General features: G+C 35.5%; 1 protein-coding gene across 1 annotated transcript in view; it reads right to left on the minus strand.

The window, feature by feature from the left end:
- Nucleotides 1-1697: 1697 nt before the first annotated feature.
- The window catches only part of LOC114362664 (unconventional myosin-XVIIIa-like), a 57447-nt gene continuing 46837 nt past the window's right edge, over nt 1698-12307 (minus strand). The window contains exons 19-20 of the mRNA XM_028318134.1: nt 3171-3204; nt 1698-2614 (exon numbers count right to left, since the gene is read on the minus strand). Coding sequence (XP_028173935.1) covers nt 2160-2614; nt 3171-3204 — 489 coding nt within the window. The 3' untranslated portion in view covers nt 1698-2159. The remainder of the gene's footprint in view (nt 2615-3170; nt 3205-12307) is intronic.

Raw genomic sequence — 12307 nt, forward strand, 5'->3', positions numbered from 1 at the left:
ACATTCTTTACGTTTAATGAGGTTGGATATGTCACCGTAAAATTGTGAATTCCGTCAGATTATAATCTGACGTAGTTAAATTACAATCTAACCTAACCTAACCCACTGTTAGTTTACAATCTAACGCGTTATATTATAAATTGACAGAGTTCACAATTTCACGTTGACAAATATATTTCTGTAAAACAAAAAAAAATCACAAGGGCATTCAATAAAAAAGTCTTCATTGAAAATAACGAAAACATGAAATGAAAGAAAAATAATAGATATTAAAAAAGAAAAACATAGTGATTATAACAAAACAAATAGAAACAACATATTATTACCCAAATACTTTTGTTTTTTTCATTTTTTATATTTAGATATTTATTCCATCAATCAATTGCGATGGGCAACACAGTTTTAGCCTACACATTTTGCTTTAGTTGTAATAATGAGGGAAATATAAAAAAAATGTTGTGATTAAAACATAAACAATAAATTTCATATAGAAAAAAAGCAATTAAATACTTTAACTTAAACATAAACTCACAATATCAAATCAATTACTTTTCATATTGACAATCAATCAATTAATAATTTCTAATCTTTAGTAATAAATCAATCAACAAAGACAAACATTGCACTGACAAAACCACTAGTAGTTTTACTTTATTAAAAAATCAACAAAACAAAAATAAACAAAAATCAATATTATGGCTGCAAATAAATAGAACAAAAACTTTAGTTTCACGGTACCACTTCCTTTCAAGGGCTCATAAAGAAAGTCAAATCATACAGATAATATCTCGTTTGTCAATACCTACGAAATGCTTTCTTGAAGTACGGACGACAGCAGATCAAACTTGACACTATGGCCTGTAATGCACTTCCGATAGGGGCTATTTTGCAGCAAAAATGTATAAGTTGATGTGCTGTCGAGAGTACAATGTCTTTTGTCTCGCGATCAGGGCGTAATTATTCAATCAATGCGCGTGCGTCACGAGCTTGTTACAGATTCCCATCGCATAACGGTGTAACACCCACCCACGGGTTTGAATGAAAATGATAAAGGTTCGTGAGAAATCATGGGCCTTATTAAAAAAAAAATTAAACGCACGTTTCAACGCGCATTTAACTTTTTGTAATAAGGACACTTACAGCTTGAGAAAGGTTAATGAATAAAACGTTATAAGGCAAAGAAGTTAGAGGTAGCCTGAAATTAAAGGATTCCCGTATTCTGAAACGACTCTAATAAAGTTTGAAAAGTCTAAACTCAACTATAGATTCACGTCTCCGACTATCTATTGACACTAAACCGTTAATCAATTCTCAAGTGCAAACTTGAGTGTTATCTTAAAATGTAATACAGGCTTATGAGCTCATAATATCGTAGGCTCTTTATTTCTTGTTCCTGTTCGGTTGCTCATTGATATTTATTTAAGTTTCTGTGCTATTTACTCCAGAAATATCACCAAACACATACACGCAATCATTAAAAAGGAAAAAATTATTGGACTTAAACAGTAGGTCGAAATATTTCCTACATGAGACTAACGTCATTTGACGATCATGGGAAAAAATATAAAACAGATTTGCGTGAAAAAAGTGATTCGTGGTGTTAAAAATGTGCGGGTACGTGTACGTCTAATTTTACTATTATAAACACGCGATGGATATGAACAAAGATATATATGCTAGAACAAAGTTTCCCGACATGCGATGGTATAGTTCCAAGCCGGTTCCATGGTATACATATTGGTTGGAATTTTGATCTCTCTTATTAGCGAAACATAGAGAAAATCGACACTTCAGGCACCTTCAGGTCACTTCACAGTTTTGCTTTCATTCTTCAACCAATTTGAGATGTTCCAGTTTTGACATCTCTAACTGTTAACTAGATGACAATAGGGTTATAAGCGGTACACTTTTTATCAATACTTTGGTCCACTTGGTAGAAATGGCTGGTGGATCTTACCCGAAAAATATACCAGGAATCCGTATTTAGCCATCCCATTAATTTATCTTCTCTCTCTAGACCCTTAATTTCGGGTTTTCACCACATTCTTAACAAGCTGTTGATGTCATTATGCTAAAGTAGTCATCAGAAAACCCATTGCTAAATAGTCGTACAGGACAATAGAACATTAATATGTTCAGTCTTGAAAAAAAAAGTAAATCTACACATCCACATCCTCATTTTTAGCTTTGGAAATAGCTCGCTTTAAGATATTTTTGTTGGCTTTATAAGTCTCACGCAGCTCCGCTTCGAGCGCAAAATCGCGGACTTTCCTCCGCCGACTACGAGTAAAAGCTCTTCTTGACCTATTGCTGACATATCGAAGCTCAGCGATCTCCTCAGTCCACCAGTACGGAAGCCTATGCGGATAGAAATGCCATGGGATACCCTTTCGTAAATAATTCTTGCTCACACGAGGCGAGCCTTGATAACCACACCATTCCCGCACAATTGTCACCTCCTCGTCAAACTCAAATTCCAAAAGCCACCTGGGTTTGGATTTTTTCGGGCGACCGATGGCCTTGTTAACACCTAAAGGCTTGAATTCAACAGCAATATATTCTGACACATCTAGAGATGCCATCTTCTCTTCCAACGGTACGTCCAAGCTGGTACCCGCTTGGGCCATNGGGTGCCCGCTTGGGCCATTTACTGGGACTCCGGCGTAATCTGTAGGCGACCATGAATGTTAACGACGGGTTAAAAAATGATTTATTACAATAATTGTCTAATGTGAGATACACAATCAAAGTAATAATTTTTAATTCGGTCACATAAACGAAAAAGAAAAAAAAATGAAATGTTAAATAGTTATCTTGATAGCTCGTACCTATATTCATCTACCTTTTTTTTTTTTTTTTTTTTTTTTTCCTACAGCAACTTCAGGTAATGATATAGCGAAAAAAATGCAGTCCTCTGTTGGACTAAAACCTCCTAAAGACCAGATTTACTGCTCGCATTCAGAACAAAAAAAATTGCACAAATTATAAATGGGCTTGAAAGATTTCCTTGCAGAATGGACTGAATTCATACAAAATTAAGTACATTTTTGAGTTCAATCGTAATTTATAAATGTTTAACCTTTTAATGACAGTTCAGCAGTATTTTAACCAAGTTATAGGATTTAAAATTATAGTTGTCAATACTGAATGGGATTCGATTGCGGTGGTACCCGCTTGGGCCATTTGCTGGGACTCCGGCGTAATCTGTAGGCGACCATGAATGTTAACGACGGGTTAAAAAAGGATTTATTACAATAATTGTCGAATATGAGACACACAATCAAAGTAATAATTTTGAATTCGGTCACACAAATGAAAAAGAAAAAAAAAGGAAATGTTAAATAGTTATCTTGATAGCTCGTATATTCATCTACCTACAGCAACTTCAGGTAATATAGCGAAAAAAATGGAGTCCTCTGTTGGACTAAAACCTCCTCGAAGATTTCCGAAAGACCAGAGTCACTGCTCGCATTCAGAACAAAAAATTTTACAAATTATAAATATGCAAGATTTCCTTGCAGAATGAACTGAATTCATACAAAATTAAGTACATTTTTTGAGTTCAATCGTAATTTGTAAATGTTTAACCTTTTAATGACAGTTCAGCAGTATCTTAACCAAGTTATAGGATTTAAAATTATAGTTGTCAATACTGAATGGGATTTGATTGCGGGTATCGGTGTTAATAACCATTCCCGAGGCATTCTTCATTGAACCGACCGACGATAATAATTCGTATTGCAATTTTTCTTGTTTTTATTTCCATTATATTAACGCCGAGGCAGTTGTCGGCGAGTTAAAGGTTAAGGATTTAAATGGCAAGGTTATTTTATGTAGTCTTAAATGATATTGTAATTATTCATTATGAAAGGAGTCCATTGGAAAATACGGTCAAATTACTCATCAGCAGAGAAACTGATATGCGATTAAATTATTCTTATATGATTTGATATTATATCTACCTAATTTATAAGTAAAAAAATAAGAAAAAAAACCACAGAAAGTCCGCAATCTATCCTCAAGTAGTGATGGGAACAAAACACAACACTGATTGTCGATCATCGATCTGATTTTCCGATCACGGCCCTCATTAAACTTTAATGGTTCGATCAGATCAGAAGATAAGATTTTGGAGTTGAACAGATGTCTTGCACTTATTATTGAGTCATTATTTTTTTCTTCAACATCATCATTTAAGTTCGATGGTTGTTTGATAATAACAGCTTGTACAGTCAGTCAAATTGTTCGTGACAAAAAAAAGCCAAAATGTTGACAACACAACCTTATTCCAATTGCAACAAGGACGTGTTGCAAACTTTTTGGCAACTTTGGGTGTCACGGAATATTTGGGGCTGACTGTACTTTTGAATTGACAGCTTTGCAGATGATATGGCCTAATCTAGGAGGATATCTTTTACTAGCAATTAAAATAAATTTTGCTTTGTATGACTACTAATAGAGTAGAGCTTGATTAGACGTATTCGACTTTGAGCACTCGCACAAAATTAAATAGCACCTGCTATTAGCTATCGATAGGTGCTCTAAGTGGAATAGGCCAGGTGCTATTGGGGCGGGTGCTCAAAGTGGAATACGTCCTTGATTATAATTAAGTAAATTGAATAATAATTTACGAAAATTTTTGAGACAATTCTTGTAAGACACCAAGCAGACTACATATAGTACTTTTCTTCAGAAAATAGTTTGGTTGGGCTGTTAAATCAGTATGAACATGTATGGAAGTGCACACACATTCGATTTGGTGTCGGCCGCTTCCTCTTACATATTCGAAGCTGACCAACCTATCGGCCGACTGAAAATCTGTAGTCTACGGGGTTATCCAATTATACCTACGTAAGAATGGACTTATTGCTCTTACACCAAAAGCAAAGAGTCAACAAGGAAGTTTTGGCATAAGTACTTAAACATCTTTGAAATGATACTTTTTGAATAGTTAATTTATTGTTTCGAAAGTTATAATGATAAACCAATGGCCACCATCAAAAGTAAACCGCATCTCATTCAGCTGATGAAATAATCATCAACAAATGTATGGCCTTTGTACTTCGTATCATGAATGCTTGTTCAATTATATTTTAAACAACCGTAACGTTATGATAAATATTACTTTCGATGGTTGACCTTAATTAGATTTATTTTTGTTTATATTTCAGAAGCAAATAGGTTGCTACGCTAAGGGCTGATTTTTCAATTGTCAGATATCTTTTAAGTGAAGAATAAACTTGTCAATTTGACATATTTCCTATACTTAAACTGTCAATATGCAAAACTTATTCTTCAGTTATTAGTTATAGATGACCCACGCTGAACTGTCCCGCCAAACTCAATGACAGGGGGGCGCTACCATCGTTCAACTATATGGTTTCCAACATGGCAAAAATCTGAACCAGCGATCCGGTATTGACGGTGGCGCCCCTCTGTCAATGTCATCGACAGGACAGTCCAGTATTTTGGAACTATAAGCGACGATTGAAAATTCAGCTCTAAAAAATTTGAATAAATACTTGGATTTGAATAAATACTTGGATTTGGAGGAGCTGTCAAAAAATATAAGTAGCTTGCTGAAAAATAATCTCATTTCAACACGTCTGATTAACTTTTAAAATGCCGTTTAATAGAATGAATACTCGATTTCGACAGCATCGATTTCACGGAAAAGTTGCAGTTGTCACCGAAAATAGGTTTCACTTGGAATAGTCGCAAAAAAGTCCCAAATAAACGGTTTAAGTTTCAATGCCACACAAAACAACGATTAACGAGTAGTTTGTTGCGAAAACGCCTATGTACAGTCAGCGTCAACTAGTTCGTGACACCCAAAGTGCCCAAGAAATTGAAAACACAACCTTATTCCAATTGCAATAAAGGCGTGTTGCGAACTTTTTGGCTACTTTGGGTGTCACGAACTATTTGACGCTGGATGTACCACAACGGTATTCTCCGAAGTACGAACGTCAAAATACTACGAAAACAAAAACATAACTCGGCTGTGGCGTACTTTCACTGGATCGGTTTGGATCTTCATCTTTACGTAATTAGCCTCTAGACGTTTTGGGGAAAGATTGACAGGTTTGTTTAAAAATAAGTACTCTTTTGAGCCAGTAACAACAAGACAGCGATTGGATATTTGCCGCAAGAATTTGCAATATTAGGTACTTAGTAAGGACCACGTCAAGCTGGGGTGGCAACACTGGGTCATCTTATTGTAGTAGTAACAAGAGCGATTTTGCAACAAAAACATATACTTTATATGCTGTCGATACTAATTTGAGCGACAAATAGAACGTCTCAATGCGGAACACGACAATTTTGCAAATCAATAAGGCCTACTAGCATTGACACTGAATTTTTTAGAGACTAGTAGGCCTAAGGTAAACTTTTATCGAGGCATTTTATCGATGTTACGCGACAAGCCCATACATTTGTCGCCTAAAATTATCGATAAGATTTTATCACGGCGCGCATCCTAGCCCAGCTGGTATAGTAGTTAATTAAACATAGCCTTTGTTTGCAAAGTGAAAAATGTTACTTTTTTTTTTCAATAAGAAAAGATGTCAGTTCTCCGTAAGTAAAAATGAAAAGAAAACTCGAATAATCTATGCGCCGAGTCCAATGACTAAATAATTACATACGTGTAAGAACAAATTAAATTCACGCCTTCTTATCTTATAACTCAAAAATGTTGAACCTTGGCTTTAGTTCACCTTTTACAACATTTAAGAGGCTATTCTTTTAAAATGTTAATGAGTTTAACCTTCGGTGTTTCTGCTCAGTAAAATCATCTTAACTTAAACTCGCACGATATACTTTGTAGTTAAATGTAATAGTCGATATATTAGAAAATTTTTATACCCTAACAAGGCTGAGTTGCACCACCTAACTTTAACAGTAACTATAACGATAACCGGTGTTTTTTGTATGGAGTTGGACAGACTTTTGACGTTTGTCAAAGTTAAAAAAAGATGGTACAACCCAGGCTTATTCGATAAAAAATAGAGAGTATACAAGATTTATCGGTGAAAAAAATACGTTAATCGTAGCCCAATTTAAATAGCTCTTCTGAAATGCGTTACAAGAATTTATGTACGGATGTTTTTACGAGTACAACGAAGTTTCATGCCAACTAGCAATCCATCTAACCCTTTGAGTCATTAAGATTTTAAGATAAAATATGTGATTATCCAAAGTACAGTCAGCAATTTTAACTTGTAGAACTTTTTGTAAATCACAAAATATTTCAATGGAATACTATCTGGACTGCCTTTATTTGGGAGGTTAGAGCCTTTTTCACGATTTCCGAGTGATGTTCTGTTTAGCAAGTAAATGTAAGAAGAAGTTAAGTAGGTATTTATTTAGAATTTCACACATTAAATTGTCACGTCAAAATCTTGTCAATGTCATGTCATGATGATCTCGTTGCTACACGTGACTTTAGCAACGATTAACCTACTTAACACCTTTATTCAGAGATGGTGAAGGAAACCCTTACTACTACCGATTTTCTTCCTTTATAAAATTTTCGTGGACTGTAAATAACTAAAGGATGTTGATTGTCACAAGTTTATTATTAACAACTGTACAATATTTCTACTTAATGTGAATGATGCCAATACTTGTCACCTGCTTTCCCACGGCAAAGAGTTCAAACTATAAACTAGAGGATGGGTAGTTTTATTACTCATTTACATAAATTAAGTATATAAATTGTCGCTTCTGTTATTGTAGATATCCCGTGGAAGGTTCTTTTGGTTTCTATCAATTTCCTATATTACCAATATTGCCAGATTTTCTTGATTAGAAGTTTTGTGATTCAAATTTGATTGATATGTATTTTAGAGAGTTTCCGTAACGATTTATGCATAATTAAAAAGTTGACAAGCAGAAAAGCTACGCGTAACTCGTTTGTCATAATATAAGAATTTATGGTCCATAAAATTGATTTGGATTTATTAACATTTTTTTAAGCCAAGGTGTGAAATGATGCCTAGGTCAGTGTTCTTGAATTCATAGAAGGCTTTCGAGGCAAAAATTAATAAACATCGTCGTATGGGACTATTTCCACCTCTCGTTCCCACCGCTGCAACTCCTGTGTAGCCAGGAAAAAAAGCCAATAAAAACTCAACCAGTGAAGGTCATGTTTATCCTGAGGGAAAGTTAAGCTGTCATTGGACCCTTAATTAAAAACTCGACTTCCCTCCAGTGTAAAGAGGATTCCAGGACAAAACAAAGGTTTTATGGAACCTTTTAGAAAAAATATTGATAGGTTACACCATGGATAGAAGAAGTAATTAATTAAGGGGGCCTATCGTGTGAGCTATTAGGATACCAGCCCAAATAGTTTTCGCAAAATCGCTTAAAAACATCGTCTATGAAAAATAATTTAAAATTCTTATTTCCCAAAATTAAAACTGCGGAATGGTTACTGAGTGAAACGGCAGATCGTAAATGTACACCTGCCATATTAGAAGTCGATAATTACCCACATAAATCTTTCACATGATGGTGTTAACGCACATCGTATGATGGTGTAATGGGGGCTATCAAGCGATGGTGTGGTCCGCGCCCTTTGAACTCAGTGTGTTGGTTCTCAAACTGAAATGTGACCAAGATCTTTGTGTTATGTTCTTCTGATTAATTTCGTTGCGGTTCCAATGACAGTTTAACTTTCCCCCGGCCTTGACTGGTTGGGTTTTTTTGGCGATCAAGCTGTAGATCCTGGCTACACAGGAGTTGCAGCGGTGGGAACGTGAGATGGGAATAGTCCCGTGGATTATTTCTTAATTAAGTGTTATGTTAGAAGAGAGTCGAACTAGAGAGTAGGAAGTCTTTCTGATTTAATGACTCTTGGAACTCTGAAGTTGACACTCTATTCTGCAGACGCAGTTCATATTTTTTTGTTATTGGTTCCACTGAGTCAAGGTCGTTATAGTGAAATCACGTGAAAAATAGAAGACCTTGGATACGAAGCACATTGTATCTATAGACTGAGGTTTTACAAAGGAAATGCTAATAGTAAAATTAAAATACAATTCCTATTAGTATGTATTCTGTTATGTGAAGCCGTTAGAAGATCTTCAGGGTGTAACAAAAAAGAACGATTTAAAAATACTCACGGAATATGGAAACAATAGAATTTCAATAATAAATTGTCGAACATGAAAATCGCGAGGTGGATGTAGGTAGGAGCATCATCAGTAGTGATTTATTTATTTTATTTATTTAAAAACTTTATTGCACTCACGAAAAAAAACAGTTTGGTTGGGAGTAGCCAGAGTCCAGCGCCTTCCCTACCTTTATAAGATCGTCTGTCCGCTCCATTTCCTTTTATTAACTGTGTCCAATTAAAATAAACACTTTGAGCACCGCATCGTGTTTAAGATCGAAAATCATTGTTTTAGGTTGAGTTCCGAAGGCCATCATTACGCTCGCATTTGGTTTATGTGTAGACCCGCCTCCCGACTTTCCATGTGCCGACACTTCGACCGTATTTATGACTTAATTGTAGCAAAGGCATACCAAGTACAGACATCACATCAATTTTAACACAGTGGCATCTTATCTCGTTAGAATACAGGCTGTTTTGGAACAAAAAAGAATAGGCTTATGTGCCGTCGACTGTATAGTAACTATCAATTTGTAGCAAAGCCCATTAAGCTGTTTGCACCATGTTTGAAAGCCAAGAGTTATCGCACGTGAATCTTGTAGCGTTAACAAACGTCATAAATTGAGCATGCTTCAAAGAAAACTATCGCTTTTATGATATGAAACTGATGACTTTTCGCAAGGCTTGTGAAAAAGACAGGAAATAAAAACGGTTTAGCAATATGACACTTATGAGCGTTATACCATCAAACCCTAATTTTTATTAAAAATTAGGTAACACCTAACAGGAATTTCGTTTTCACCAACACCTAAGGGACACCTTAGGCCTTAAGTAATTACTTTATAACGGGGCCCCATTTTTGGCCCCCTAAGTGTTAGGTGACAGTTTTATTATCAATCATGCGGACTAGTCGACAAAATACATGACAGAAAACATGTGTTCTTAATTTGGCAAAACGGCAGGAGTAGGTACCTAGAATTTAATACAAAAGTGAATTGGTTTGTTCGAGCTTTTATGGTGTAGTTAAANGATAGTCGATATATTAGTATACATTCTTAGGCTGAGTTGCACCAATTAACTGTAACAGTAACTATAACGATAACCGGTGTTTTTTTGTATGGAGTTTGACAGACTGACGTTTGTCAAAGTTAAAAAGATGATAAAGATGGTACAACCCAGGCTTATCCCAACTAATATTATATCCCAACTAATCCCAACTAATATTATAAATGCGAAAGTAACTCTGTCTGTCTGTCTGTCTGTCTGTCTGTCTGTCTGTCTGTCTGTTACGCTTTCCCGCTTAAACCTCGCAACCGATTTTGATGAAATTTGGCATAGAGATAGTTTGAGTCCCGGGAAAGAACATAGGATAGTTTTTATCCCGGTTTTTGAAACAGGGACGCGCGCGATAAAGTTTTTCTGTGACAGACAAAATTCCACGCGGGCGAAGCCGCGGGCGGAAAGCTAGTTCGATAAAAAATAGAGAGTATACAAGATTTATCGGTGAAAAAAATACGTTAATCGTAGCCCAATTTAAATAGCTCTTCTGAAATGCGTTACAAGAATTTATGTACGGATGTTTTTCCGAGTACAACGAAGTTTCATGCCAACTAGCAATCCATCTAACCCTTTGGCTCATTAGGATTTTAAGATAAAATATGAGATTACTCAAAGTACAGTCAGCAATTTTAACTTGTAGAACTTTTTGAAAATCGCAAAATATTTTCAATAGAACACCATTTGAACGCGTTACTTAGGCTGGGTACGGCCTTTTTCACGATCTTCGAGTAAAGTTTTAGGTAGGTAAGTAGTTAACTTCCTGATTAACCGATTGAGTCCCAGACGGCATTAATTAATGTCATAACAATTGATTATCTATTGTGTCTAGATTCGCGGAGCTTGAAGGATTAACACTATTTAGCAAGTAATAATCTATTTTCAATTTCACACATCAAATTGTCACTAGTGCGTCAAAATCTTATCAGTGTCATGGTCTTGTTGCGTGATTTTAAGCAACGAGTAGTAGAGAGTACTTACTTGACTCCTTTTTCAGAGATGGGGAACGAGGCAGATGTATTTTATCTACGACTTGATTTTCTTCATCTTTAACATTTTCGTGGGCTATTTTATGACAACTACAGGACGTATACTGTCACAAGTTTATTATTAACAACTGTACAATATTTCTACTTGATGTGAATGATGCCAATACTTGTCACCTGCTTTCCCACGGCAAAGAGTTCAAACTATAAACTAGAGGATGGGTAGTTTTATTACTCATTTACATAAATTAAGTATATAAATTGTCGCTTCTGTTATTGTAGATATCACGTGGAAGGTTCTTTTGATTTCTATCAATTTCCTATATTACCAATATTGCCAGATTTTGTTGATTAGAAGTTTTGTGATTCAAATTTGATTGATATGTATTTTAGAGAGTTTCCGTAACGATTGATGAATAATTAAAAAGTTGACAAGCAGAAAAGCTACGCGTAACTCGTTTGTCATAATATAAGAATTTATGGTCCATAAAATTGATTTGGATTTATTAACATTTTTATAAGCCAAGGTGTGAAATGATGCCTAGGTCTTGAATTCATAGAAGGCTTTCGAGGCACAAATGAATAGACTTCATTCACCAATAGCTTGGCCGCCAATAAAAACCAACCAGTGAAGGTCAAGTTTGTCCTGGGGGAAAGTTAAACTAGTATTGGACCCGTAACGAAAAACTTGACTTCCCTCCAGTGCGAAGAGGAAGCCAGGAAAAAAGGTTTTATGTAACCTTTAAGAAAAAGTATTGGTAGGTACACCACGGATAGAAGGTAAGCATTAATTAAGGGGACCTATAGGTCATATCAGCCCAAACATCGCCAATGAAAAATAATTTAATATTCTTATTTCCCAAAATTAAAACTGCGGAATGGTTACTATAGTGAAACGGCAGATCGTAAATGTACACCTGCCATATTAGAAGTCGATAATTACCCACATAAATCTTTCACATGGTGGTGTTAACGCACATCGTAAGATGGTGTAATGGGGGCTATCAAGCGATGGTGTGGTCCGCGCCCTTTGACCTCAAATATATTGGCTCTCAAACTGTAGTGGGACCAACATATTATTATGTTGTAAGCTCTGTGTTACAATAGTAGAGTCAGACAATAAAGTAGGTCTTTCTGATTTAATGAC

Source organism: Ostrinia furnacalis, unplaced genomic scaffold (genome assembly GCF_004193835.3).
Source record: "Ostrinia furnacalis isolate ACB-3 unplaced genomic scaffold, ASM419383v2 OfSCF6659, whole genome shotgun sequence".
In the NCBI taxonomy this organism is placed as follows: Eukaryota; Metazoa; Arthropoda; class Insecta; order Lepidoptera; family Crambidae; genus Ostrinia; species Ostrinia furnacalis.